The following is a 27,145-nucleotide window of genomic DNA, read 5'->3' on the forward strand; positions in this document are numbered from 1 at the left end:
TTTTTTACTCAAAAAACTCCAGAATTTTAACGGAATTCCACATGTTCTGGTCTTATGTGGAACGAAATGTGTACTAAGTTTAAATAAAAAGTTGTAATTCTCTATGGCAAGAATGTTGTCATAATGGCAAATATTTCCCATAAAAAGTGATTATAGTAAACTCGGTCGGGCTGCTAAACGCATACAAAACCGGTTATTGTCGAAATTTTTGTGAAAAGCTAATTTTCATGACCTTCCTGACTTCTTAATACTTGTTTATTTGGTTCGTTGCCAAAAATATACTTACAGAACATTGAAATTACTTAACGGGTTAATACCTAAGTGTCATACTCCGTGGGGGGACCTGGTGACCTGCAGTACATGTGTTTTTGACGTCTACACCAGATCTCTACATCATAAATAATTTATTTGATACTGTTATTAACTTCAAAATTAATTATAACTAGATTTGAGGTTTGTGCTAAACCTACATCGATTGTGCTGTGGAGTGAATAAAGATGTTGTCATTTTTCTCTCCCCTCATAGACCGGACGTCTGATGTTGTAACAAGGGTAGTCGTATACATAATTATGGCAACATTGATCTGATTTCCTCTATTTTCTATGGCTCAGGTGTGCGAGTAGAAAAGAAAAATTTAATGGTGTTGTGTGTGACACATATACGTAGAAAAAATTTAGTGTAAGATTATCACATTGGCACCAACGGCAGGGAAATGGAATCAATGGAATATGAGCTCGCCAGAAACCTCACTCTGTTGTTTTTCGTGGAACGCCTGCTCGACAAAGGCGAGCCGCGTACGTTGCACGATCTTTCCTGCCAGTTTGGTGCCAAGGGTTTCACGAAGGAGATGCGACAGATCGCTGGCGGGTCGCAGTCGGGATTAAAGAAGTTCCTGGCCCAGTACCCGGCGTTGTTCAACATAGACGGGGACTATGTTGATATCAACACATTCCAGAAGCATCCTAGTGGGGTTGGCGCATCGTCCAATAACGATTACATCGAAGAGGCGAAGGAATACTTCGCGAGCAAGATGATCCAGTACGGGGAAGGTACAGAAGTTCCGATTAAAAGTCTCCTTGGTCACCGCAGCCAGGCGTCGCCGCAAGTGCGTCACATCTCCGGGCAGCGCATCAAGGAGTTCAAGGAATTCCTTATGAAGCACCCGGACACCTTCCAAATTATCGAAGACAACGTCGTTCTAGTCAGTGAGAATCATAGGAGAGGTAACACACACAGTAATTCTGAACAATTTCACAACCTACCCGTAGCTAATATAAACACAGATACTGCCCAGCAATTGTTGGACTACGTCGCCCAATGTATAGAGGCAAAAGGCCCTGTTATGGTCGATCAACTCTTCCATCTTATCGTATCTCGTTTCCCTCAAGAATATTGGTATCAGATGTTCAAATCGCCTGCTGATTTGAGTGCCTTCCTTAAGTTATTCTCAGATAGCTTCCACGTTCAGTCAAATCTGGTGACTCTTATTAGTAAACCAAAAATTCCTGTAATGTATTTAAATGCAAAATCTAAAGTGAAGACTGAAGCACCAAAGCCTGTGGTGGAAGAGAAGTCGTTATCGCCGGCTCCACCTACAGTAGTGAGCCCTACCCCGTCTGATGGTAAACAAAGTCCAGCAAACAGAATACTCAGCCCCATAGAATCTCCCCGTGGTCCTCAGGCAAATATAGCAAATCAAACCTTAAAACAGAGGATCAATTCTATTGTTATAAAAAATTTAGCAGAAAACATGGTCAGGGATAGGGTTAACAATCATTTGAATGCCCGCAGTTCTGAAGAAATGAATGGAACACCAAGCATAAGGAATAATATGATGGGTGATGCGTGGCGGCAAAAAGTGCTACAGTGCACCGCTGTCATCGCTAGTGTTAGAGAGTGCGCCACACTCATGGATAGTATTATGCTCCCTAAACGTAACACAAAAGCCATAGTGTCCTTCGACTGTGAGGGAATAAACTTGGGCTTGAAGGGAATATTAACGTTATGTCAGATTGCGACCATGAATGGCGAAGTTTACATATTGGATATTATGGCATGCCCTGGAATGGTTATGGAAGGTAAAATAAAAGATTTACTGGAAAGTGAAAATGTTGTCAAAATCATACACGACTGCAGGAATGACTCTGTCAATTTGTATAATCAATTTGAGATTACTTTAAAGAATGTTTTTGATACACAAGCGGCCCATGCTGTGTTGCAGTTACAGCAACAAGGTGTGCCTGTTTACAAAGTTAAAAATTTGAGCCTCAATGCATTGTGTGAATTGTACAATGCCCCTATGAACCCAATGAAGGAACAACTAAAAAATGTTTACCGCAGGGATCAACGCTACTGGGCTAGAAGACCGTTGACAAAAGATATGATTATTTATTCCGCCTCAGATGTGCTTTCATTAGTCAATCCTGCTATATATGCTTATATGTCTAGCAATATAAAGCCAGAAAACCAACAGCTTTTTGAGGAATTGAGCAATGAACAGGTATTCATGCACATCCAGCCTACAGAAGTCAAATTAAGGAAAAGACAGAGGAAGATCAATACAGAAGTTGGGGAGCTCAAACAAAAATTAGCAGAAACTACTAAAAATATTGTGTTGAGCAACAGAGAGATAAGATTGCTTAGGTATTTGGAACTCACAGAAGAAGAAAAGGAAAAATTAAAAGGATGTCACAAAATATCGAAGAAGTTGGAGAAATTGGAAGCTATTGGCCAAGATAAAGATTCTGACTCAGATGACGATGAAAGAGAAAACGAAATGGCCAGCTTAGAATCCAATCCTTCCGACCCTATCTCTTCCCCACACTCTACTCAACCTCCAAGCCTCACAGAATCCATGCAAATGATGGACGAAATATTGTCAGACACAAATATGGACAAAGTTGAAAAGATAAATCGTTTGGAGGCCATTTTGTCTGCCGTGGCGCCGCTTAGTGGAGAACTCGAAGACAAGTTCTCGCAGACTATGGAACAGACACTGCCATTGCTCAAGAATAAAGATTGGTCCAACCTGAGCCAAATTTTGAACATAGGGGAGCCTGACAGAAAGAACTGTGACTGCAGATGCCATAGTTCCAACTATGACGACCCCAAATGCAATGATCTCAATGAAGTGAAGAAATCAGAAGTGGGATCTCAGACTCTCAGTACAGGGGACATAGTGATTACAAGGATCCACTTCAGGGAAGAAGATAAAGCTAACGAAAGGATCCTCGACGCGAGTCCGGCCAGTAAACGTGCCGGGATAAACATGTCTTGATGATGCTCAGGTTCTTCCATATTTCCGAGTGCCACAGTTAATTTTCTGAGCTCTTCTGTATGTGATCATTATTTTGTAGTTTAAGTTCAATCACTGATCTAGTTCTGGAGTATGGTAGCGGTGCGACGCCGCGAGATGAATAAATTAAGTTTAATATGAGGTCTTGCATTACCGAGTGTATGAACGCCTACGCTATTTGCTCATTTGAGCGAGAATGCGCGTGTACATTCGAATAATGCAACTGTTATTCGCATAATATTACAGCTACTTCGTTCCTACATCGGGAACGAGTAGTATGTGCTGACCAGACTTGTATTAATTTATTTATGTTGGCTATTGCCTGTTAAGTAATTCAAACTTTGTGATACACTATCAAGGCCTCTTTTTCTCGGTCTATTTTGAATTGTAAATAAGATAAACTCTGTTTAGCATGCATAATCTTTACATCCCAAATCACGATAGGAGTGCTTCTCTGATAGGCTTATAGTGATGTACATACCTACATATTTATTTATAACACTAGGTATGTCTGTAGCGTGATCGTTACTAACCTTTATCAAGGATGGCAATAATAGCTGTATACAATAAAGTGGTTTTTTTATTGTAAAATATTTATAAAATTAGGTGTACACTTGTATTTATAAAACATGTTTTAAAAATATTAAAAATGGTATAGGGTTAGTGTTTATTGAATGAAGTTTTATATCGTAGGGTGAAAGTGGTGCTTTTAAAGGGTTGGTTTCGACCATTTTGTTTCGTTGGCGCGTAGGCATTTGCAAAGTTAACTGTTACACCGTAGAATGACTGAAGGTCTAGTATTTCTGTTCTAAAATGTGCCTTCGAGTCATATCCGACGAATGCCTTATCGAAATGTGAATTTGTAGTACTTTTTATACGTATTTTGTAGTGTGAATTCAGTATCAGACTTTAGACGGGTTACTTTGTAACTGGAGCGACATATCCTAGGACCCAATGTTAAAACCTCGAATGTTAGACAGTTGTAAATATTGACGCATTTTGTCAATTTCTGTTGAATAGATTAATTCATAAGTGACGCGAACGCCGTATCAACTCATAAATATTCCGTGTTCGGCGAATTAAAAAAAAATCGCGTTTAACCGCCTTATTTGAGTGAAACTTTTCCTAAGGGGCATCACTATAAAATGTTCAGGTTTTAGCACATTGAAAGCGTAGAAGCGGGTGTAGTTCAACCAGAGACTACTTTAAAATTTATCTACGTCTGTCATTTTTTGTAAAACCTAAAGACTTACAGTAAAGTATGGAGCAGTTTGGGAAGCATGTAGAATAATTAAAAAGGATATTTAACACCTGAAATACATTATTGGACGAGTGAGTTTAATTTGTATTTTTTTTTAATCTGGCATATTTTTAGTCTTCAAAAGTTATGCATGATAACCGTCAGTGCAATAATCAATTGTTTTCAATGTTAATGAATATCATGCATAATAAAATGTCTATAATCAATTTGTTTTTACCAACTCTGCGTGTTCTTATATTTTCTGTCAATTGACTACATAACTCCCGTTTCTGCGCTTGCGATATGAATGAAGTATTTTGTTGAAAATAGTGATATTTGTACCTTTCTAAGCCTGTTGAATTCATTCGAATAGTTTATTTTTACGTTATTTAATGCAGTCTAAATGTGTTAAAAACTAAGCTATATTTACACGCTTTTTGCTTATTTCTTAGAAAACTGCCTTGTATATTGTTATAGTCTTATGTATTAAAAAACAGTATTGTATCCAAAAAAGCACAGAAAAGATAGACTTTAAATGAATGCATACATAGAAATTATACCATTTTGGATGAATATGCTCTGATGTGTTCATTTACAGTCTTTTTAAGAGTACATTTTTTAAATGTACCCTACTATAGTTAACACTTTTTCTTTTAGTCCTCTTACACATTACACTAATAAATAGATTAAGGTAAACTCGATGTAAACAAAACTTGTCATTGGTGCATTTGTAAACAAAATTATCCTAATTTATTTTGGTATTTTAAACTTTTTTTTTATTATACATTTTGTGCCTTATCCACTCAGCACAATTTATGGTAGGTCTGTTAACAATCTTTGTATTGTATACGTGAACCTTTTTTCAGTGCCACTATAGTAATATTTTTACTATTTATAAGGAAGCATTTCCGTTAGTCAATTTAAGGCCTAACCACGTATATTATTTTTCTAATATTTGGAAATTTTAACGTATCACCGGAATCTAACCGATTGCATTGAAAAGGTGAATTGTGTAATGTGGCAAATATTAGGTTACTAATTTGCGCATTGTTTATGTTTATTATAAATAAAAAGTTGTAATAAATGTAGTCGTTTGAATTTATGCAGTTTCCCTGAGTAATGAATAAGAAAGTACTCCTTGATTCACTAACGTTTATAAGCAATGACTTATCTTCGCTGTTTTTAAGCTGAAGGCGAAAGGTAAGAAATGTGCCTTGTCAGCGTTCATTCTACCACCGAGGCATAGGCTCGGGGCCGCGTGCGCAATTACCATGGTATACATATAAGCGAGACGCTGGTGGATTCCTCGGCACAGATTCTCTACTAGATGTTTTTAATAAAATCGTCCTGTTCGGTATCTCTCTTCCTACATTTACATACATATGGTCACGTCTATATCCCTTGTGGGGTAGACAGAACGAAAAGTTTTGAAAAGACTGATCGGTCACCTTTAACTATTTGGCATAATAACAGAATTGAGATTCAAATAGTGACAGGTTGCTAACCCATCGCCTAAAAAAAGAATTCCAAGTTTGTAAGCCTTTCCCTTAGTCGCCTTTTACGACATCCATGGGAAAGAGATGCAGTGGTCCTATTCCTTTCTGTATTGGTGTCGGGAACCACACGGCACTACATATACTTAGTCACGACTATATCCCTTGCGGGGCAGACAGAGCCAACAGTCTTGAAAAGATTGATAGGCCGCCTTCAGCTGTTTGGAGATTTAAATAGTGACAGGTTGCTAGCCCATCGCTTTAAAGAAGAATCCCGAATCTGTAATAATATGTTAAACATTGGTATTTTTACTTAAAATACTAAATATTAAAAAGGATATTGAGTACTACTTATATGTAATGACATAAGGAATTCTCAAAAGGGGGTAAAACAATATTTTTTATCGTAGTACCTACCTATAAGAATTCCAAGTGCAGTACTAAGTGTTTAATAACTCGGTGCTATATTTTTAGTTAATGAAGTCGGCCTTCTCATTAGAACATTTTAAACTGGAATAGAAAATAAGAATGCACCGGGTTCTTTCGTAATCAATCATGGCGTAACTGCGCCATAAAACTAATGAGCGCTGAATATATAATTAGAAAAATATGGTTCATTAATTTCTAATTGATGACGAATTTGAAGATACATATTTGCACTCTCGACAAAGAGAATTAACGTCATACGTTCCATTCATTATATAAACATTTTAAATAGGCATTTAGTTAGATAATCATGGAAATCTGATTAAATGAGTAGACATAAGTTAATGTTTGCATTATTTAAAAGGGTTTATATTAAGAGGCCGCCCGCGACTTTGTCCGCTTTAAACCCCTTACATAACGTAACAATCAATCCCGCGGGAACTCAGAGATAAAAGTAGCCTATGTGTTATTCTAGGTCTTCAGCTACCTACATACCAAATTTCATCGTAATCGGTTCAGTAGTTTTTCCGTGAAAGAGTAACAAACATCCATACTGATATCCTGATGGGTTATTCCAATAATCCCCATGGTAAATTCCCACTGACATACAAACTTTCGCATTTATAATATAAGTAAGATACTTGGTTGTTTTATATTTGTATAACACTCTTTTTATATATATTAAATTGAGTGACAGGATAAGGAACAGCGTGATAAGGGAATGTTGTGATGTGAAAGAAGATGTAGTTACAGGAATAGAAAAGGGTATGTTAAGATGGTTCGGTCATGTGGAGAGGATGAATGAAAGCAGGTTGACTAAGCAGATATACAAGGAGAGTGTGGAGGGAAAGGTCGGAGTGGGAAGACCTAGACGAACGTATCTTGATCAAATTAAGGACGTCCTGGTAAAGGGTCAGGTCAAAAGTACCCGAAACCGCCGAGCTTGTATGAAGAGAGTTATGAATGTGGACGAAGCGAAAGAAGTATGCAGAGATCGTGGCAAGTGGAAAGAGGTAGTCTCTGCCTACCCCTCCGGGAAAGAGGCGTGATTTTATGTATGTATGTATGTTATATATATTAAGGCTTTAAATTCATTGGAACTATAATAATCATTTCTTCCTCCTATTGCCTATTCCCGATTGCATCCTCACCACTGTGGAGAAAACCCAGGGTATGCCTTTGACCATGGATGTTGCATTGGGCGAGTCAGGAATTTACAAGCGACTCCCATCTGACCTTCGCAACCTTTGCATATATTATACAAATATAATAATTAATAAAAGGATATAACTAATTTTATATTTAATTTATTACATACATACATATGATTATTAAAAATACAACTCATATTAATTAATTATGTAATAATAGAAAAAAAAATACTATTCTAAATTACAGACTAAAAATATTATTATTTAAATTTTGGCCCCTAGGAAGAGTTCCCATCGCGCAGGCAGCATTCCCGCGCTGTAATACAATAGCAATAGCAATACCTACCTACGCTGCGCAAGAAAGCTGCCCGCGCGAGGGTCAAATAAATTAATAGTATAAAGTATAGGATAAACCTTCCTCAGAAATTTATCTTGCCAACTTTCAAACAAGAAAAAAATCTTGGCACAACACGAGATTATCGCATGCTTAAATACAGACAGAAAAAAAGGAGACTTCATCATTACATAGTATAAAGCGAAGTCGGTACCCGCGTCTGTTCTTCTGTATATTTGTATGTTGCTTAGAGCTTCAAAACTACACAACGGATTTTTATGCAATTTTTTTATATATATTTATATTACTAATCATAAAGCTACATTATCCGAGACAGCAATTAGTAATTTTGCTTAACTAACTTAAACCTAAGTTAGTTCCAATGCTAACTGGGTAATGTTTAAATCTATACTTTTACAATTCTGAAAGAGGGTAAATTTTGTACTTATACATACATCACGTCTATATCCCTTAAACTGAAAGGCCACATTCAGCTTATTGGCTTAATGATAGATTTGAGATTCAAATAGTGACAGGTTGCTAGCCCCATCGCCTAAATGAAGAATCACAAGTTTATGAGGTAAGATAAATTTAATATAAGCTTATCCCTTAGTCTCCATAAATTCTTACATTGAAAATATTAAAAAATAAATAGTGTGTGGTGTTGCTTGACACAAAATATTATTTAAGGAATATTTTAACGTAATTATAAATAAGATACAGATATATCCACGTGCCTGATTTGTTGACCTTGCTTATAACATGGCCATTAAACTTACATACATTTAATAACAACAAAAGTCAATACGAACCACTACTTTGTATAGAAATATAGACACTGCTAATATCTAATGTCCTATAACCAAGATCAGACGTGTGTAAACCATGTTTCATTTTAAGCAATCTATAATAAAGCTTAAGATCCTGATATTACAATTTCTGCAATAAAGAGTAATCGGTATTTTATCCTATCCTATAATGACTGTATATATTTTGGTCCCACAATTTTTTGTCTTTGTGTCTTGAGCAACTTAGTACATTGAACACAGGCACATTGATGATGATCTCGATACGAGTTAGGAGCGGATTGATGAAAATAATGTACAAAATATCATCGTCAACAGTTAAGATAGCGATGATAATAATGACGACGATGGCCAGGAACAACATTGTACCACTCCAAGGGTATTAGAAGCTCTGAAGGTCTAAATCTCATCAATAGGTATTCTATTCTATCCTATAATGACTGTATATATTTTGGTCCCATAAATTTTTCCATCTTTCTCTTTCGACCTGAGCAACTTAGCCATAATATAGAAAAGAAAGAAATAAACGTATTCTTTCTTTCTTTTCTATAACATGGCTTCCACCAGACTTTCGGTGATTCGTTGAACACAGGCAATGTGTTTGACAATGATAATTAATTAGCTTAAGCCTTAAATATTGTATATTACTTGATTCAATGGTACAAATAGCACCATAATTACTTTTATCACAGCCTGCTGTATAAAAATGCATTTAATTTTCAAATTGTTATACATAAATCTGATATTTTTCTTACATTATAAATATTGGAATGGAAATTTTATTATATTGAGTTAGTAAATTTACAATAATTTACCCGAAACACGCTTTTCATAACACCTCCACAATGCGTCTTTATAAATAAGCGCTTCGGTTTCTGGGCTTTTGGACGTGACAATACCTCGTCCCACAACAATCACATCAGCGCCATTTTCAACAATAACTTTTTCCGGAGTATTATAAACTTGCCCCATATCATCCCTCGAACTTTCAAGTCTTACTCCTGGTGTTAGTTGTATAAAGCCGGGATCTTTAAAAGTGTCTTTATTTTGACAAACAAATCCCATCACCAGGTGGGGGTACCTGGCTGCCATACTTACAGTAACATCTTTGTACTCTTGAGTGATCAGATTGCCCTAAAAATATAATTTCAAAATTACATCGGAGTTAACCAGATAGAAAAAGGTACATGTGGAATGTGTATACATAAATCATTATTTTCTTACCTCACTACTCATTTCTGCCAGCAAAAATACTCCTCTTGATGTTGGGCCCGCAGGTACAGCAGCTAAACCCTTTAAAACCCCTTCGCCAGGTAAGGAGTGTGATGTCACACAGTCAGCCCATTCTGCAATTCTAAATAGTCCTTTTTGGTGTTGTAAAGACACCGTATTGCCAATATCAGCGAATTTCCTGTCCTCCAAAATCATAAAGTTATATCTTTCGGCTAATTCCTTGAGCCGCATCACAAAGTCCCAAGTGAAATCTTCGATTATGTCTACATGCGTTTTTACCATACAAATGTGTGCTCCAATTTTTTCCAAAAGATTCAGGATACTAGTGGAGGATGTGATATCTACAGATACGCAGAGATTGGTTTTCTTTGTCGCCATTATATTGAATAGTCGCTTCGCTAACATATTTGATGACAGCTCCGCGCGCTTTTCAAACGGCAGAAACATTCTATGTTCAAATTTTTTATTTTCTGAAAAAAAAAAATTGTTATGTCAATGTGATTGAGCCACAAAATAATTATAATGCTTCCCGAACTTGGTTCAAGTGTAGAAATGGGTTCACAGAAGTTTCTGTCAATTTTCAAAGAATCATAAAATGTATTTTTTTATTCTATAATGGTGAGCTTGCATCAAGAGAGTAAATAATGGGGATGAAGCGAAAGAAATCCAATATTTTTATTAATTTTTAAGGGATATTTCAACATCACTTAATAATTGTCATATCTTTTGATTTCACAACATTGGTTGACATCAAATAAATTACTTAAATCTAAGTTCAAGTAAAAGAGTCGCTAACAAACTGCACTGCAGCATTTCATCGACTTAAAATCAAAACGTGGATGAAAGAATACATTCATATTTTTTAATTGATAGGCACAGTAGGTACAAAGTGCTTACCTGTGGGAGGTGCTTTATTATCCCTGATGTATTGTTTTACATTAATGGCAACATCTTTGGAAATTTTACCATTTCGTGAAAGAATCTCTAGTAAAGTAGACATAGTGAATAGAGATTTGATTTGTATATCATTTTCAGACAAATTTTTTTTGCCTCCCTGTTCTCTGTCCAATATTATAATAGCGTCATTGACTTTTAAACCTTCTTTGCGTAAATCATTTGTAGTTTCTAACACGCTAGATCCTGAAGTCACAACATCTTCAATTATGATACATATTTGTCCAGCTTTGTAATGGCCTTCTATCATTTTTTTGGTTCCATAAGATTTCGCTTCTTTGCGTCTCATGAGCATGGGTTTTTTAGCTTGAACACTAAGCAAAGTAGCTATGGGTAATGCTGTATAAGGTACACCACAAATGAGGTTATAATCACGATCTTTCATGGCGAAGTTAAATAATAAAGAAGATGTTAATTCCTGGAATTAAGAATCAAATTATTAATTAGCGACTATACCTACTTATTATATTCCATATTAATAACACGTGGTTGTACTTACCATTACATCGGGATAACTGACTATAACTCTTAGATCAAAATACACCGGTGTTTTTATTCCACTTTTAGTCAAAAATTCGCCAAATTTAATGGCATCAATCTGGAAAAGTTTTAGTGCCAATTCCTCTAATTTAGTGTCGATATCCATTTTATAAAAAATAAACAAAAAGTTATAGTTAGTCAGATTAGGGTTAAGATAGGTGATTCGTTTGTTGAGTGCGGAGTGCGGCTCTGCGGTAGGATTGGGCGTTATATAACACAGATTGTTTGCACGTCGTTATCTACTGAACGTAAACGTTTCGGGCGTGTCAGGCAAGCAACATCGCGAGATTCGTTTTCGTAGAAGTAAAATCATTAACAACGACAACGAAAGGAATGAGCAAACATCTCTCCCACAGCCGCTTGAGCGTATTTTGAAAAGAAATGGGTATATCTAGCTTTAACTTAAGGAACTTAACTTAGGAACTTAGGAGGATTTTGGAAGTTTGCAATAACTAGTCTCATTGCATTCTAATAAGATCGATTTAGATTGCTTGATCTATGTTTATAACTGTGGTGATATGCACCTCCACATTAGCTTTGACACCTTTTATCATAAAAGGAACATTTCATTTCTGTCACATGCTCAAAGTCATACTGTATAATTTTATTGAATAAAGCCATATTTACTGAGAAAAGGTTAGTTATTCTACAATAACATTTCTTCTTAATTTTTTCCTTGTCCTTGAGCAGAGGAATGCACTTGATGAAAGTTAATTTTATTTTCGTTGACGATTAATCCCTCATAGTCATTACTATACGCGCAATGACATCAATTTATCAAAAATCTATGTAGCGCTTTAGAGGATTATTTTATTTGAAATTTAAAGAAAACTATTTATTTTGGACGTTTATTGTCAAATAGATCGTTTTGAAAATAGACGATTTGGACAACGTTGTGAAAAGATGGCAACGTTTCGTTACGTTATGTTAAGCTACCTCTGTTAAAATCTCACAGGTCTATGGCAATTTAATGAACTTATCCTATCAAATAAAAATAAGGTACTGAGTGATAACTTTTTAAAGGCCAATTAATTATCATCAGCTACAATGTTGTCCAAGCATGCAAAAATGTGGCGTAAAGTATGTACGCAACCTGTCACTATTTGAAACTCAATTCCATAAAGTTGAACGTGGCCCTTCATTCTTTTCGGGACTTTTTGCTCTGTCTAACTCGTAATGGCTAAAGACGTGATTATATCAGATCGTATGTAGAAAAAGGGAAACGTGGTTATTTCTTGCCTGACTTCTCACCTTCACTGGTAATAAAGCGTAGGCTCGTAGGTACCTAGGTTGTTCTTAGTATGGGATTACATACACTTGGATTTTACCTCCTGGTGAAATTCTCGGTATATCCCCATGTCTTTGGAGAGCACTCCAGGTGTGCGTGCGTCTTTGGAAACAACCTAATGGAATATAAACACTACCGGAGTTGAAGACAGTAGCAGTTTCACGGTAGTTGAAATAAAAAGATAATATGTAATCGCTGGCTCATTGGTCATGGAACGGAATGTATGTAAAAAGAAACCAAATGTCAACTTCAAACTTTACTTTAGGCATTACTTGACATACCAGTCGTTTCAATTGAATTTGAATTCAAATAGTTATTATTTTGTGATTTTACATTTTGTAAATATAATTTCATTTTAAAAAATGGAAGATTTCGATGTATTCACAGACGAAATTAAATTCACTAAGCCGCTGTTGAAAAATATACTGAATAAGTATGTCAATGACGCACCCGCAACTCCCAGTGGGCCAAACTATCAAAGTAAGTTTGATCTCTTTGTAGGTACAGTCTTCCCATATTTTGTCACACTGTCTGTCTGTAATACTCTTTGATTATTTCTTCGGTATTATTCTGTGGTATAATTGGTGACTAAGAACATATTAAAGCATTTTCACATTGTGCAAACCTGATAAGGAACTGATCCTAATAAATAAATGATGCGGTTTACACTGTTGACAGTTTTCTTAAAGGTCTGTAGGCAATTGATTAAAAATTCCAAGTTTGTAAGCTTATCCCTTAGTCGTATTTTACGACATCCATGGGAATGAGATGGAGTGGTCCTATTCTTTTTTGTACCACACAGCACCAATACAGAAAAGACACATAAGAAGGAGTTGAACAATTATTTCAGGTGGTAGAAAACTATTAGGCGAAGAATGTTTGTCAAATGGGGATGAATTGGGCTGTGCGTTCCAGTTCAGCGAGGCTGTGTCAGCATCACTGAGGACCATGGCCGTGTATAGAGATGAACAGATGCGAATTGCTGGTAAGGTTATTTATTTTTTTTCCTAACTGTCTATGACATAATATGAATACGAATGTCTGAAACAATACGAATATTCCGCATTTGATAATGCCGATGCGAATATTTGTAACACCACCGCTGTGTACCATGGAAGGGATATATATGTGATAATAAGTATGTACGTATGTAACTCTGTTGAAATTTTTGGTAACTTTAAACGATTAGTTTATTTGTGAATTGTATATTCTTGTTTTCAGGCAATCAAAACCAGAAGATCACTAATTATATAAAACCCGTGCAGGAAATCATTGATTCAACTACAATGTAAGTAAATTACTATGATATATTATGAAAGGTTTAATTAACATGCATAAAGTCAAGCCAATAGTCTTGAAAATACTGGCAGGCCTCATTCAGCCTTTTGGCTAAATGATAGAATTGAGTTTCAAATATTGACAGGTTGCAAGCCCATCGCCTAAAAAAAGAATCCCAAGTTGATGAACCTATCCCTTAGTCGTCTTTTACGACATCCATAGGAAATAGATAGAGTGGTCTTATTCTTTTTTCTTTTGGTGCTGGGAACCACACGGCACTAGGTTTAATTAAATGGCAGCATAACATGCATAGCATAAAATTTTTATAAGATAAAATAAATTAATATTTTCTTTAAGTATCTAATGTATGTAATAACATACATACATACATATGTTCACGTCTATATCCCTTGCGGGGTAGACAGAGCCAACAGTCTTGAAAGGACTGAATGGCCACGTTCAGCTATTTGGCTTAATGATAGAATTGAGATTCAAATAGTGACAGGTTGCTAGCTCATCGCCTAAAAAAGAATCCCAAGTTTGTAAGCCTATCCCTTAGTCGCCTTTTACGACATCCATGGGAAAGAGATGGAGTGGTCCTATTCTTTTTTGTATTGGTACCGGGAACCACACGGCAATACATTAAATATTAATTTATTCCCTTTGTAACGTAAAATTTTATTAATAAAACTGTAAAATTAATTTGATCTATTGCACTGAAATAACTCAATCACTGTAATAAATAAATGTATTTATATTTTACAGTTCAAAAGACGATGAAAAACTCATTGGTCTCCTTTCTACTAACACAACAGAAATAACAGAAAAGTTGAATAGTTTCAAACTGGACGAGGAACCATTCCACAAGAAATATTTGAGATTCGGACCCCACAACAATGCTGAGAATTTGATGAAAATAATGAAGGAATTGCCCAAAGGTGTGTGTTGCATTTGTTCCCTTATTTCCGGGCTGCTCCGATGATATATTATTATATTTTCAAAGAAGTTTGACATGTTATACAAACTCCATCTTGTTTATCTGTGGTGCCGTGTGCCGTGCGCGCGCATTTTAAAAATACATGGCATTCGTGATCAAGCTATCCTGTAGTTTTATTGCATGAATATTTATAAAAGAATAGTGCCCGCGACTTCGTCCGCGTGGAATAGTTATTTTGAGCATCATTAAAGCCCTCAAGGATGAATAATTTGCCACATTTTTTTTTCACATTTTCAATTATTTCTTTGTTCCTTATAATTGCAGCGTGATGTTATATAGCCAAAAGACTTCCTCGATAAATGGTCTATTCAACGCAAAAATAATTTTTCAATTAGTTCCTGAGATTAGTGCGTTCAAACAAACAAATTCTTCAGCTTTATAATATTAGTATAGATAGATATCTATAAATATATCATATGTGTGGTCGGTTCCTTTGGAGAGGTTGTTGATTTTTGTTTTGATATACATTTAATTTGCAAAAAATAATAATTTCAGAATGGACTATAATACAACTGACAGCGCCTTACAACCCCAACGAGAATCTCAAAACACTGGACGAGTTCAAACTAGAGATAAACTCTATTTATCTGACAATGTACACCAATGACTATTTGGGAGATCACGTTCCTCTCACTGTTAATATTCCGGCTAATGTTAATAAAGGTTAGTAGTATATACATATAATCACGTCTATATCCCTTGCGGGGCAGACAGAGCCAACAGTCTTGAAAAGAAAGGTCTTGAAATTTCCACGTTCAGGTATTTGGCTTTAAGATATAGATAAGAAGGTCAAAGGCGTACCTACCCCCAAGCTCCCTCCAGAGAATTGAGTATGGAACGGAGACTTCATACATACATACATATAGCCTGTAACATCTGCAGATAATGTAACTTTTTAATTTTGAAAGAATTTTCATAATACATACATACATACATATGGTCACGTCTATATCCCTTGTGGGGTAGACAGAGCCAACAGTCTCGAAAAGGCTGATCGGCCACGTTCAGCTATTTGGCTTAATGATAGAATTGAGACCTAAATAGTGACAGGTTGCTAGCCCATCGCCTAAAATAAGAATCCCAAGTTTATAAGCCTACTCCTCAGTCGCCTTTTACGACATCCATGGGAGAGAGATGGAGTGGTCCTATTCTTTTTGCTATTAGTGCCGGGAACCACACGGCATCTATGTTACAATTTTTTTTTATACACTTTTACAGTAGGAGAGAAACCCTTGTTCACTGAGCTATATTCACTTCTCAGCGATAACTATGAGACTATAAACGACGCTCAGTTTCTAAACAACAAGCGACTAGTTCAGAATTATTGGAGTCGGCGTGAGGACATCGACTTGAGAATGAAGGTGAATGAACGAAATTTTCACTAATATTAAAACTGTGAAAGTTTGTTGTTGCTAATAAAATTAATATACATACATACATATGGTCATGTCTATATCTCTTGCGGGGTAGACAGAGCGAACAGTCTTGAAAAGACTGAATGGCCACATTCAGCTATTTGGCTTAATGATAGAATTGCGATTCAAATAGTTTGTTTGTTTGTTTGTTGCACTAGGTATTAAAGAAAAAAACTTCATTTCAAATAAAGATAAAATTTATGAAAGTGTATAAGTTTTTGAAAATATGTGTGTGTCTGTTACTCTTTCATGCAAAAACTTCTGGAAGAATTTTCATGAAAATTTGTAGTAATAAATGTAGATATTGATGAGTTTGTTTGTTTGTTTGAACGCGCTAATCTCAGGAACTACTGATTCGAATTGAAAATTTATTTTTTTGTTGTATAGACCATATATCGAGGAAGGCTTTAGGCTATATAAAATCACGCTGCAACTATTAGGAGCCAAGAAATAAATGGAAAATGTGAAAAAAAAGTGTAAAATTATTCACCCTTTTGGGCTTCAATGATGCCCAAAATAACTATTCCACGCGGACGAAGTCGCGGGCACAGCTAATATTTCAATATATGATAAATATTTCCACAGAGTGTAATAATGGTGATGGATAAGGAATGGCTGGGTGGCTGGGGGAGCTTGCTGACCGGCAAGTTGGTAGAAGACGGACTAAGGGACAAGATAGTTACCTTGGTCGACACCACCATTCAGGATTGGGGGTGAGTGTTTCAATGACATACATACATATGGTCACGTATATACCCCTTGTGGGGTAGACAGAGCCAACACCTAATGATAGAATTGAGATTCAAATATTATTCAGTAGTGACAGGTTGCTAGCCCATCGCCTAAAGAAGAATCTCAAGTTTGTAAGCCTATCTCTTACACGCCTTTTACGACATCCATGTGATGTTCAATGACTTTTGTTTTTATTTATTAGGTACTTTGTTAAGTTTTATCACATTTCAAGAATTCTTCTTTCGGTGTGGGATGGACTAGATGGAGGTACCTTGATCAAATCGGGAACGTCTTGGCAGAATTTTAGGTCTCCACAGGTTTTTTTAAATAATTTTACTTAGGCATTATTTTGCCACTTTTAGCCAAGTTGAATCGGTTTTGGGTACTCTTGACCTGACCCTTTGCTAAAACGTCCTTAATTATAGATGTTTATCTATATAAGTATGTAGTGGTCTGGGGGTATGCCGGAATAAAAACGTCTATATCCACGCAAATTCACTTTAATGGACACACGTACAGTTTATAGAAATAAAGAAGGAGCACAGAGAAAAGAAAGATAGTCCAAGCGAAACACAAGAAGCAGGGATAGAAAGTTCTCAAACACAAAACAAGCAAATTAGCGATTCACGTAAGACGCGATACAATGGCAAGCGACGTGAGGTCTGCGGTGCATAGGTGAATCATAACTAGTAAGGTATCGGCCGGCCGGCCGTGTCCGGCGCATCGTAGGTACTCGTAGCTATACAGCTATGATGCGTTATCCTTGCATTAGTTTGCCGCCCGGCTTTGCGTGTCGATTATATTTTGTAAATGTGTAAATATAAATTAATAAATAAGTTGTAAATAATATGTAATTAGAAAATATTATTAAATACTATAAATTATATTAATATATAAGTAATTATTATATAAATAATGATAAATAGAAATAGGTTCCCTACAAGTAGGTATTTATTATGAAATATAGTATCGTTGAGTAAGTATCTCGTAACACAAGACTCGAACTTATTTCGAGGCTAATTCAATGTGTATATAATCTGTCCCTTAAAAAAAAGAACAAAAAAAAAAAACAGGCTGGTTTCGTACCTGGAGACTAATCTCTTACGAAACCGATACATTAACTACTCGTCCACCGATTTCTTTTCCTTCACTAATATAAATTATTCTCCCCTTTCACAGATTCATAAAATTGAATACTAAACAGAAAATTCTACTTTACAACCTAATTGAAAGCAGTCCAGTGTTGTCATCACACCAATTGAAGTCTTGCATCAGGAGAATATTGACCGAACACGGCAACACTGAGGAAATAAGAAGCGTGCTAAATCCTTGCCAGGAATGCAGTAAAGATTTTAGATTTTTGAACGAATTGTGTTTGAAGTGTTTGTCGAAAGCGTTCGAGAGTATACACCATTTTAGTTTAGTCGATGGTATAAAGGCGTTTTCGCAAGCCGCGTCTATGGTCAAAGATGGCGACGAATGGTCGAGTTTGAAGAAGGCTAAGAGGCATCCGGTTATTCTCATTGTGGATGAGGTTAGTAATATTTATTTTAGTAATATGTGTTCTTAATAACCTCTGTTATATAAATAACTAGAGGCCGCCCGCGACTTTCTCCGCATGGAAACCCTATCAATCCCGCGGGAACTCCGGGACAAAAGCAGTTTATATGTTATTCTGGGTCTTCAGCTACCTACATACCAAATTTCATCGTAATCGGTTCAGTAGTTTTTGCGTAAAAGAGTAACAAACATCCATACTGACATCCTGACATACTCACAAACTTTCGCAATTATAATATTAGTAGGATTATCCATCTTCTTCTTCCTCCTGGCTTCAGTCCCGGTTGCATCCTCACCACTCTGGAGAGGAGCCCGGGGTATGCCTTTGACCGTGGATCCTGTATCGGGTGAGTCAGGTTTTTACACAAAGCGACTCCCGTCTGACCTCCGCAACCTTTGCAGGTGAACCTGACCCGTATTGGATCGATCACAATTACACATCCAGTTGCCTGAATGTGCAGGTTTCCTCACGATGTTACACAGCTACAGAGACCGCCAAGTTTACCACGTTAGGGATATGCGTTATACGTGTTAATAATTTTTAATTTGTGCCGTGTGGTTCCCGGCACCAATACAAAAAAGAATAGGACCACTCCATCTCTTTCCCATGGATGTCGTAAAAGGCGACTAAGGGATAGGCTTATAAATTTGAGATGCTTCTTTTAGGCGATGGGCTAGAAACCTGTCACAATTTGAATCTCAATTCTATCGTTAAGCCAAATAGCTGAACGTGGCCTTTCAGTCTTTTCAAGGCCGTTGGCTCTGTCGACCCCGCAAGGGATATAGACGTGACCATATGTGTTAATAATTTCCCAGATGCTCGACACATTCCCGTGGGAAACTTTGCCCATACTGAATCATCACCCCGTGTCTAGGATGGAAAATGTGCACTTCATATACAACCTGTACAAAATACACGAGAAACGGTTTGTGGACGGATACTTCGTCGGCAGCACTGAAGTCGGACGATACGTCATCAATCCTGGTGGGTCATCATCATAATCATCTACATAATATAATCATCATTCACCTATGACAATAGTTTGAAAAATAAAAAATGATATTACTTAATTCGTTTACTGAACATGGCCTATTGGTCTTTTCGAGACTGTTGGTTAAGTCTACCCCGCAAGGGATATAGACGTGATTATATGTATGTATTTAAGTATACTTGCCACAATCCCTGTATATTTCATCATTCTTCATGCATCACTTTGGTCTTTTCGAGACTGTTGGTTCTGTCTACCCCGCAAGGGATATAGACGTGATTATATGTATGTATGTAAGTTTACTTGCCACGATCCCTGTATATTTCATCATTCTTCATGCATCACTTTGGTCTTTTCGAGACTGTTGGCTCTGTCTACCCCGCAAGGGATATAGACGTGATTATATGTATGTATGTAGGTATACTATGTATATGCATCACTTCACTTCACATTAATAACACTCTTCCAGTCAAGTTCGTCTGTTATTGTTGAAAAATAAAAGTGTAGGTCTTGAAATTGAAGACGAGGCGATAGTGGATCATAGCAAGTTTAAATAATGTAAACTCTACCTATCTCTCTAAGAAGGAGGCACGATAATATATATACAGGGTGTCTGGAAAATCGCGTTACATATTTCAGGACGTAGTGAATCATGAACACGCTCAACTTTTTTTAAATATAAAATCTACAAAATACTCATTAGTTTAAAAAATAATGATAATCTAAATAGTGCACTAAGTGTCTATCTAGCCGTTCTCGAGACTCGTCTTTTCGCTTCGCGCCGCACGCGTGTGTTGACATTTCTTGTTTAAATCCCCTATTTTTCTAATGATTTGGCACGAGAATAAGATACCGAGCGCCCCCTTGTAGGTAATATATAATATATAATGTATTATATGGTTCCCGGCACTAATGCAAAAAAGAATAGGACCACTCCATTTCTTTCCCATGGAAGTCGTAAAAGGCGACTAAGGGATAGGCTTACAAACTTGGGATTCTTTTTTAGGCGATGGGCTAGCAACCTGTCACTATTTGTATCTCAATTCTATCATATAGCCAAATAGCTGAACGTGGCCATTCAGTCTTTTCAAGACTGTTGGCTCTGTCTACCCCGCAAGGGGTACATAGACGTGACCATATGTATGTATGTATGTAATATATAACGCGATTTACCAGACACCCTGTATATGTATGTATGTATATAATCACAGGGTCATTTCCAACCTTATCCCCTTGTCACAGAGAAGAATCTGGATCGTATGGAGAAGCGGATGGTGTCGTTCGTGCAGTACTGGTGCGGCGGCTGGAGCGGATACATCGGGGAGCCGCCGCCGCCCGATTGCTTCCTACGCTTCCTTTCCGAAGCAGATGTCTTCTTGTAAGTCTTCTTACAACTTTTATAGGTAGGGGAGACTGGGGACACTTGATCCCCATTTTAGTTTATTGCTCATATCTTAGTCTTTAGTAATGGCTTTCAGAAAATTTTTAGTGACTGCCTAGAAAAACTATTCATATAACTTTGTACATTATCAGGTTATGGAATTAATTAATAATTAGTACCTACTTTTTTTTTTTAATTTACTACGACATTACAAAAGGATCAAGTGTCCCCTATGCTGGGAGACTTGATCCCTGTGTAGGTTAGATTTGATTATAGGGGAACAAGTGTACCTACGTCATTATAAAATAATAATAATGCATTTTACAATATAAAAATTGTTTATTTAATCATATAAACATAACAAAAATCTACCCTTACAATGGTTATATTATTTTAGACCTGTATGTGTTTACTTAAAGATAATTTAAGTCTTAATAATCACAATCCTTACTAAATGCGTACCAATTAAAACTTTTTGTCTTATTTTTATTATCGCAATGATTTACATCATTATAGGGAAATTTAACATCTGGCTGTCGTTGTTGTTTCCTGGCGTATCTTCTTAGTGTCATCGAAGGCACATCATAAAGTTTTGCAGTTCCTTTGATAGTATTTCCTTTCAAAATCTCTTTAACCGCTAATTCAAGTTTTGCTTTGTCTATGGTTATGGTTTCTTAGCGCCCTCTTTATACGTAATATACGTTAATATTTTTCTTCCATCTAAAACAAGTAAAAATACTGAGCTATCTATACCTAACCAAATATAGGGGACACTTGATCCCGGGATCAACTCTCCCCGCGCTCGCAGGGATCAAGTGTACCCGGAACTGATATTTTTCAAAATCCAAATTTTTGTTAAAGAAATAAAGCGGTAATTAGATGAAATGCCCATCATTACAAACTTCAATAACAACTTTTCTAGTCTTTAGAATGTGGTTACTAATTTATAATTAATAATAACTATAGATAATGGTTTAAATACTCACAGAAAAATATTTTCACCTGGCGAAAACAAAATGGCACCACTGCTCTGAAGTTGTCAATTGAGAACCGTCAAATTTACGTTCAACCATAGACAATGAGTGAAAGCAACAGTATTGCCAGTCTTTAAAATAAAAATACCGTGTGCTTATCGATTTATTGACAAGGGATCAAGTCTCCCTGGGGATCAAGTATCCCCAGTCTCCCTATACGGTTTTTGCTTCCTACTACGGGCCCTTTCTGAGGCGGACTTCTTGTGAGTCTTTACCACTTTTATAGATCCGGTTTTTGCTTTTTACGGGACCTTTTCAAAGCAGATGTCTTCTTGTAAGTCTTCTTACAACTTTTATGGGTCCGGTTCTTGCTTCCTACGCGATCTTTCTGAGGCGGATGTTTTGTGAGTCTTCTTACAAATTTTATAGGTCCGGTTCTTGCTTCCTACGGGACCTTTCTGAAGCAGATGTCTTCTTGTAAGTCTTCTTACAACTTTTATAGGTCCGGTTTTTGCTTCCTACGGGACCTTTTGTGAGTCTTCTTACAAATTTTATAGGTTATGTTCTTGCTTCCTACGGGACCCATCTGAAGTGGACGTCTTCTTGTGTGTCTTTACCGCTTTTAAATATTTTTTGACATTATTTGTACAGTGTGTACAGTACATATTTTATCTTTATCTTAGTTTATTTGACTTATAGTAATAGAATTGACGTACGAGTATAATAGCTGAACGTGGCCATTCAGTATTTTCAAGACTGTTGGCTCAGTCTACCCCGCAAGGGATATAGACGTGACCATACGTATGTATGTCTATTATCTTTGATTTTCAGATACTGCGGTCACGGCGACGGCTGCCAACTCGGCGCCGGCGGGGCGAACGGCGCCGGCGTGGAGGGCGCCGCGGGCATGCGCGCCGCCACGCTGCTGTCCGGCTGCGGCTCTGTCAGGCTCACCGGGTCGGCCGGACGTGCGCCGCCCGCCGCCTCGCACCATCACCTGCATGTTGCCGGAAGGTTGGTGTTGAAGTGCTTTTAACATACATACATATAATCACGTCTATATCCCTTGCGGGGTAGACAGAGCCTACAGGCTTGTAAAGATTGATAGGTCACGTTCAGCTGTTTAGTTTAATGATAGAATTGAGATTCAAATAGTGACAGGTTGCTAGCTCATAGTCTAAAAGAAGAATCCCTAGTTAAATAAGCCTATCCCTTAGTCGTCTTTTACGACATTCATGGGAGAGAGATGGAGTGGTCCTATTCTTTTTTTTTATTAGTGTCGTGTGTGCTTAAAAAATGGCGAAAAAAGTAGTGATCCCAAAAATATTTAGTGTATGATATAATTATGAGTTATTTGATATTTGTAACAATAAAAGCAGTTAGTGTTAAGATTGGTAAGATTTTTTCGGATATAAAAACTGTCTCGCTTCGACTTCATCTGACATTGTACTGTGGCCTGGAGATGAGTGGTGCAGTTGTTGGTGAAAAACGTGCTAAACCCATAAATCTTCAGCGCATTTTACTCGTATATAGCCGGAAATTGTTGAATAACTGAAAACCTTAGCCAACCCAAAAATATTTAGTGAATGATATAGATAAGAGTCATGTCTATTGATATTAACAACAATAAAATTAGTTGGTGTCGTTAGTGCCGTGTGGTTCCCGGCACCATTACAAAATGCCGTGTGGTTCCCAGCACCATTACAAAAAAGAATAGGACCACTCCATCTCTTTCCCACGGATGTCGTATAGTCGGAGGCGACTTAGGGATAGGCTTATAAACATGAGATTCCTCTTTTTGGCGATGGGCTAGCAACCTGTCACTATTTGAATCTCAATTCTGTCACTAAGCCAAACAGCTGAGCGTTGCCTATCAGTCTTTTCAAGACTGGTGGCTCTGTCTACCCCGCTAGGGACATAGACGTGATCATATGTATGTATGTATGTATAAAATTAGTGTTAAGATAAGTATGATTTCTCCTGATTATTAATATTGACTCAAAATGAATAAGCAGTCGTTTGGCATCTAAATCAGCTACATCTCTAGCCAACATAATAGACATGCAGCTACAGTTAAGAAACTAACCTATCTAGTGCATATCGATACTAGTATTATAAATGCGAAAGTTTGTGGGTATGTCAGGATGTCAGTATGGATGTTTGTAACTTTTTCACGCAAAACTACTGAATCGGTTACGATGAACTTTGGTATGTAGGTAGCTGAAGACCCAGAATAACATATAGGTTGCTTTTTATCCCGGAGTCCCCGCGGAAATGATTCCACGCGGACGAAGTCGCGGGCGACCTCCAGTAATAAATGAATACGGTGTATTGTACGTTTTTGTGTTATTTTGATTTAATCAACAATAAATAAAAACTGATAAGATTGCACAGACAAAAAATACCTACATAGGTACATATATACCATCACGCCTGTTTCCCATTGGGGTAGGCAGAGACTATGGAATTCCACTTGCTACGATCCTTACAGACCTCCCCCGCTTCCTCTTATTAATTAATTTTCCGCTTCCAAAAACTGCTTACCCTTAATATACAGGGTGACTTTTAATTCAACTGCATTAATTTAACTGTTAAGTGTACTCATCTAAAGGATATTTAAAAACGTTAAAAGAAAATTATCGGTTCATATTTCAGAAAGTATGAAAAAAATAAAAGTATCAAAATCCACGATCCTAAATACGTCATATCACCCCTGCCGGCGGAAAAGCGACGCGTAAGATTCAGAGGTCAACGTCACAATTCCTTCAGCTGAGCGATCTCGACACCTCTGTACTTTTCTTGATCTTGATACTAGAAAAATAATTTATTTCTCAGACATTTATTTACATGTTTAGTTTAATTTCTTTTTGTAGTATTGGTCTGTACTAAAGCGTGTGACGGTAGTTTTTGAGGGTTTTTTAAATATGAAAATGATGACGTTAAATTTAAATAAAAATAGGCTCAAACGGCTCAGAAGCATGGGTATAGTTTATGTTTTAAAGATGCAGTTGTTTTAAATGTCACCCTGTATATACATTCCAGCGATTACCTACAGTACCAAAATTGTAGTAAATTGTAGTAATTGTACCAAAATTGTAGTAAATTGTAGTAATTCTACCAAAATTGTAGTAGTAGTAAATTGTAGTAACTAAATCTTCATACCCCCTCCAGCCCCATGGTGGTGGGGATGCTGTGGGAGGTGACGGACCTGGAGGTGGACAAGGTGGTGAGCTCGCTGCTGGCGCTGTTCGTGCCGTCGCGCGCGCGGCCCTGGCCCGCCGTGGGCAAGGCGCGCTGGAGCCAGGGGCTGCTGGGTGCGTACGGACGTATCGTCACGTCTACAGCCTTTGCGGGGTAGACGGAGACTACAGTCTCGGAAAGACTGATAGGCCACGTTCAGCTGTTTGACTTTATGATAGAATTGAGATTAATCACGTCTATATCCCTTGCGGGGTACACAGATACAGTCTTGATAAGACTAAATGGCCACGTTCAGCTGTTTGGCTTTATGATAGAATTGAGATTAATCACGTCTATAGCCCTTGCGGGGTACACAGATACAGTCTTGATAAGACTAAATGGCCACGTTCAGCTGTTTGGCTTTATGATAGAATTGAGATACTTACATATATACTTATAATCATGTCTATATTCCTTGCGGGGTACACAGATACAGTCTTGATAAGACTAAATGGCCACGTTCAGCTGTTTGGCTTAATGATAGAATTGAGATACTTACATACATACATATAATCACGTCTATATCCCTTGCGGGGTAGACAGAGACAACAGTCGCGGAAAGACTGATAGGCCACGTTCAGCTGTTTGGCTTAATGATAGAATTGAGATACTTACATACATACATATAATCATATCTATATCCCTTGCGGGGTAGGCGGAGACAACAGTCTTGAAGACTAAATGGCCACGTTCAGCTATTTGGCTTAATGATAGAATTGAGATAAAGCCTAAAAAAAGAATTCCAAGTTTGGAAGCCTATCCCTTAGTCGCCTTTTACGACATCCACGGGAAAGAGATGGAGTGGTGCTATTCTTTTTTGTATTGGTGCCTGAAACCACACGGCACACGGGAAATACATTATAATTAATGTTATTAAATAGTTTTGTATGTATGTATAATGTACCTATTTCATTAAAATGTACCTACCTATTTCAGACACAGAAGTGGAAGATAAGGTGCCGTTCACACCGGAACGCGACTTACTGCGGGCGGTGTGTCGCGCGCGAGGCTCCACCAGTTTCGTGATGATCGCCAGCAGCATGGTGGCCAGAGGGTTACCGGTTCGAATCCCGGATGCATAGTGAGTTTGTTATTATATCTGTCTCTTCCTTGTGAAGTGCCGTGTGGTTTCCGGCACCAATATGCAAAAAAGAATAGGACCACTCCATCTCTTTCCCGTGGATGTCGTAAAAGGCGATTAAGGGATAGGCTTACAAACTTGAGATTCTTTTTTTTAGGCGATGGGCTAGCAACCTGTCACTATTTAGGTCTCAATTCTATCATTAAGCCAAATAGCTGAACGTAGCCGATCAGTCTTTTCGAGACTGTTGGCTCTGTCTACCCCACAAAAGATGTAGACGTGATTATATGTATGTATGTAGAAAATCCAATATAATACAATAGGTGGATTTTATACTAACAGTTTAATGATGGCATTGTAATAAAAATACATACATACATATAATCACGTCTATATCCCTTGTGGGGTAGACAGAGCCAGTAGTTTTGAAATACTGAAAGGCCACGTTCAGCTGTTAGGCTTAATGATAGAATTGAGATTCAAATAGTGACAGGTTGCTAGCCCATCACCTATAAGAAGAATCCCAAGTTATAAGAATAAGTAAAATAAAAATAAGTTACTAAAATGTTTTTTTATTCTTTTCAGGTGTAAATAGTCATATCAAGATAAGCTACATGTTTATACATCAGTCATGATTTATATTTTTGTATGAGTACGAAATAAAAGAACTAAAATTTTACTCATTTTTATTCTGACATTTGTAGAATTGGTACCTAATCTTATACTAAGTGATTACTG

At 37.0% G+C, this 27,145-nt stretch overlaps 3 protein-coding genes across 3 annotated transcripts; 2 read left to right on the top strand and 1 right to left on the bottom strand.

Annotated features, from left to right (window-relative positions):
- Positions 1 to 588: 588 nt before the first annotated feature.
- On the top strand, positions 589 to 4,279 carry LOC106133253 (egalitarian protein homolog). The gene has a single exon (XM_013332916.2). It carries the CDS (start codon positions 713 to 715, stop codon positions 3,275 to 3,277), a length of 2,565 nt encoding a protein of 854 aa, XP_013188370.2. The 5' UTR covers positions 589 to 712; the 3' UTR covers positions 3,278 to 4,279.
- A 4,139-nt stretch (positions 4,280 to 8,418) lies between these two features.
- LOC106133215 (uridine 5'-monophosphate synthase) lies at positions 8,419 to 11,678 on the bottom strand. Its single transcript, XM_013332861.2, has 4 exons — positions 11,432 to 11,678; positions 10,876 to 11,350; positions 9,970 to 10,448; positions 8,419 to 9,879 (listed from the first exon to the last, which is right to left on the bottom strand). Exons 1-4 carry the CDS (start codon positions 11,576 to 11,578, stop codon positions 9,547 to 9,549), a joined length of 1,434 nt encoding a protein of 477 aa, XP_013188315.2. The 5' UTR covers positions 11,579 to 11,678; the 3' UTR covers positions 8,419 to 9,546.
- Positions 11,679 to 13,047: 1,369 nt separating this feature from the next.
- Positions 13,048 to 27,073, top strand: LOC106133222 (uncharacterized). Its single transcript, XM_060950675.1, has 14 exons — positions 13,048 to 13,240; positions 13,611 to 13,745; positions 13,982 to 14,048; positions 14,804 to 14,976; positions 15,531 to 15,698; positions 16,254 to 16,396; positions 17,036 to 17,163; positions 18,362 to 18,716; positions 19,559 to 19,727; positions 20,974 to 21,109; positions 22,918 to 23,100; positions 25,258 to 25,400; positions 26,263 to 26,407; positions 26,993 to 27,073. Coding segments are annotated over exons 1-14 (2,064 nt in total). The 5' UTR covers positions 13,048 to 13,122; the 3' UTR covers positions 26,994 to 27,073.
- Positions 27,074 to 27,145: the final 72 nt, after the last annotated feature.

This window comes from Amyelois transitella, chromosome 22 (assembly GCF_032362555.1).
Source record: "Amyelois transitella isolate CPQ chromosome 22, ilAmyTran1.1, whole genome shotgun sequence".
NCBI lineage: Eukaryota > Metazoa > Arthropoda > Insecta > Lepidoptera > Pyralidae > Amyelois > Amyelois transitella.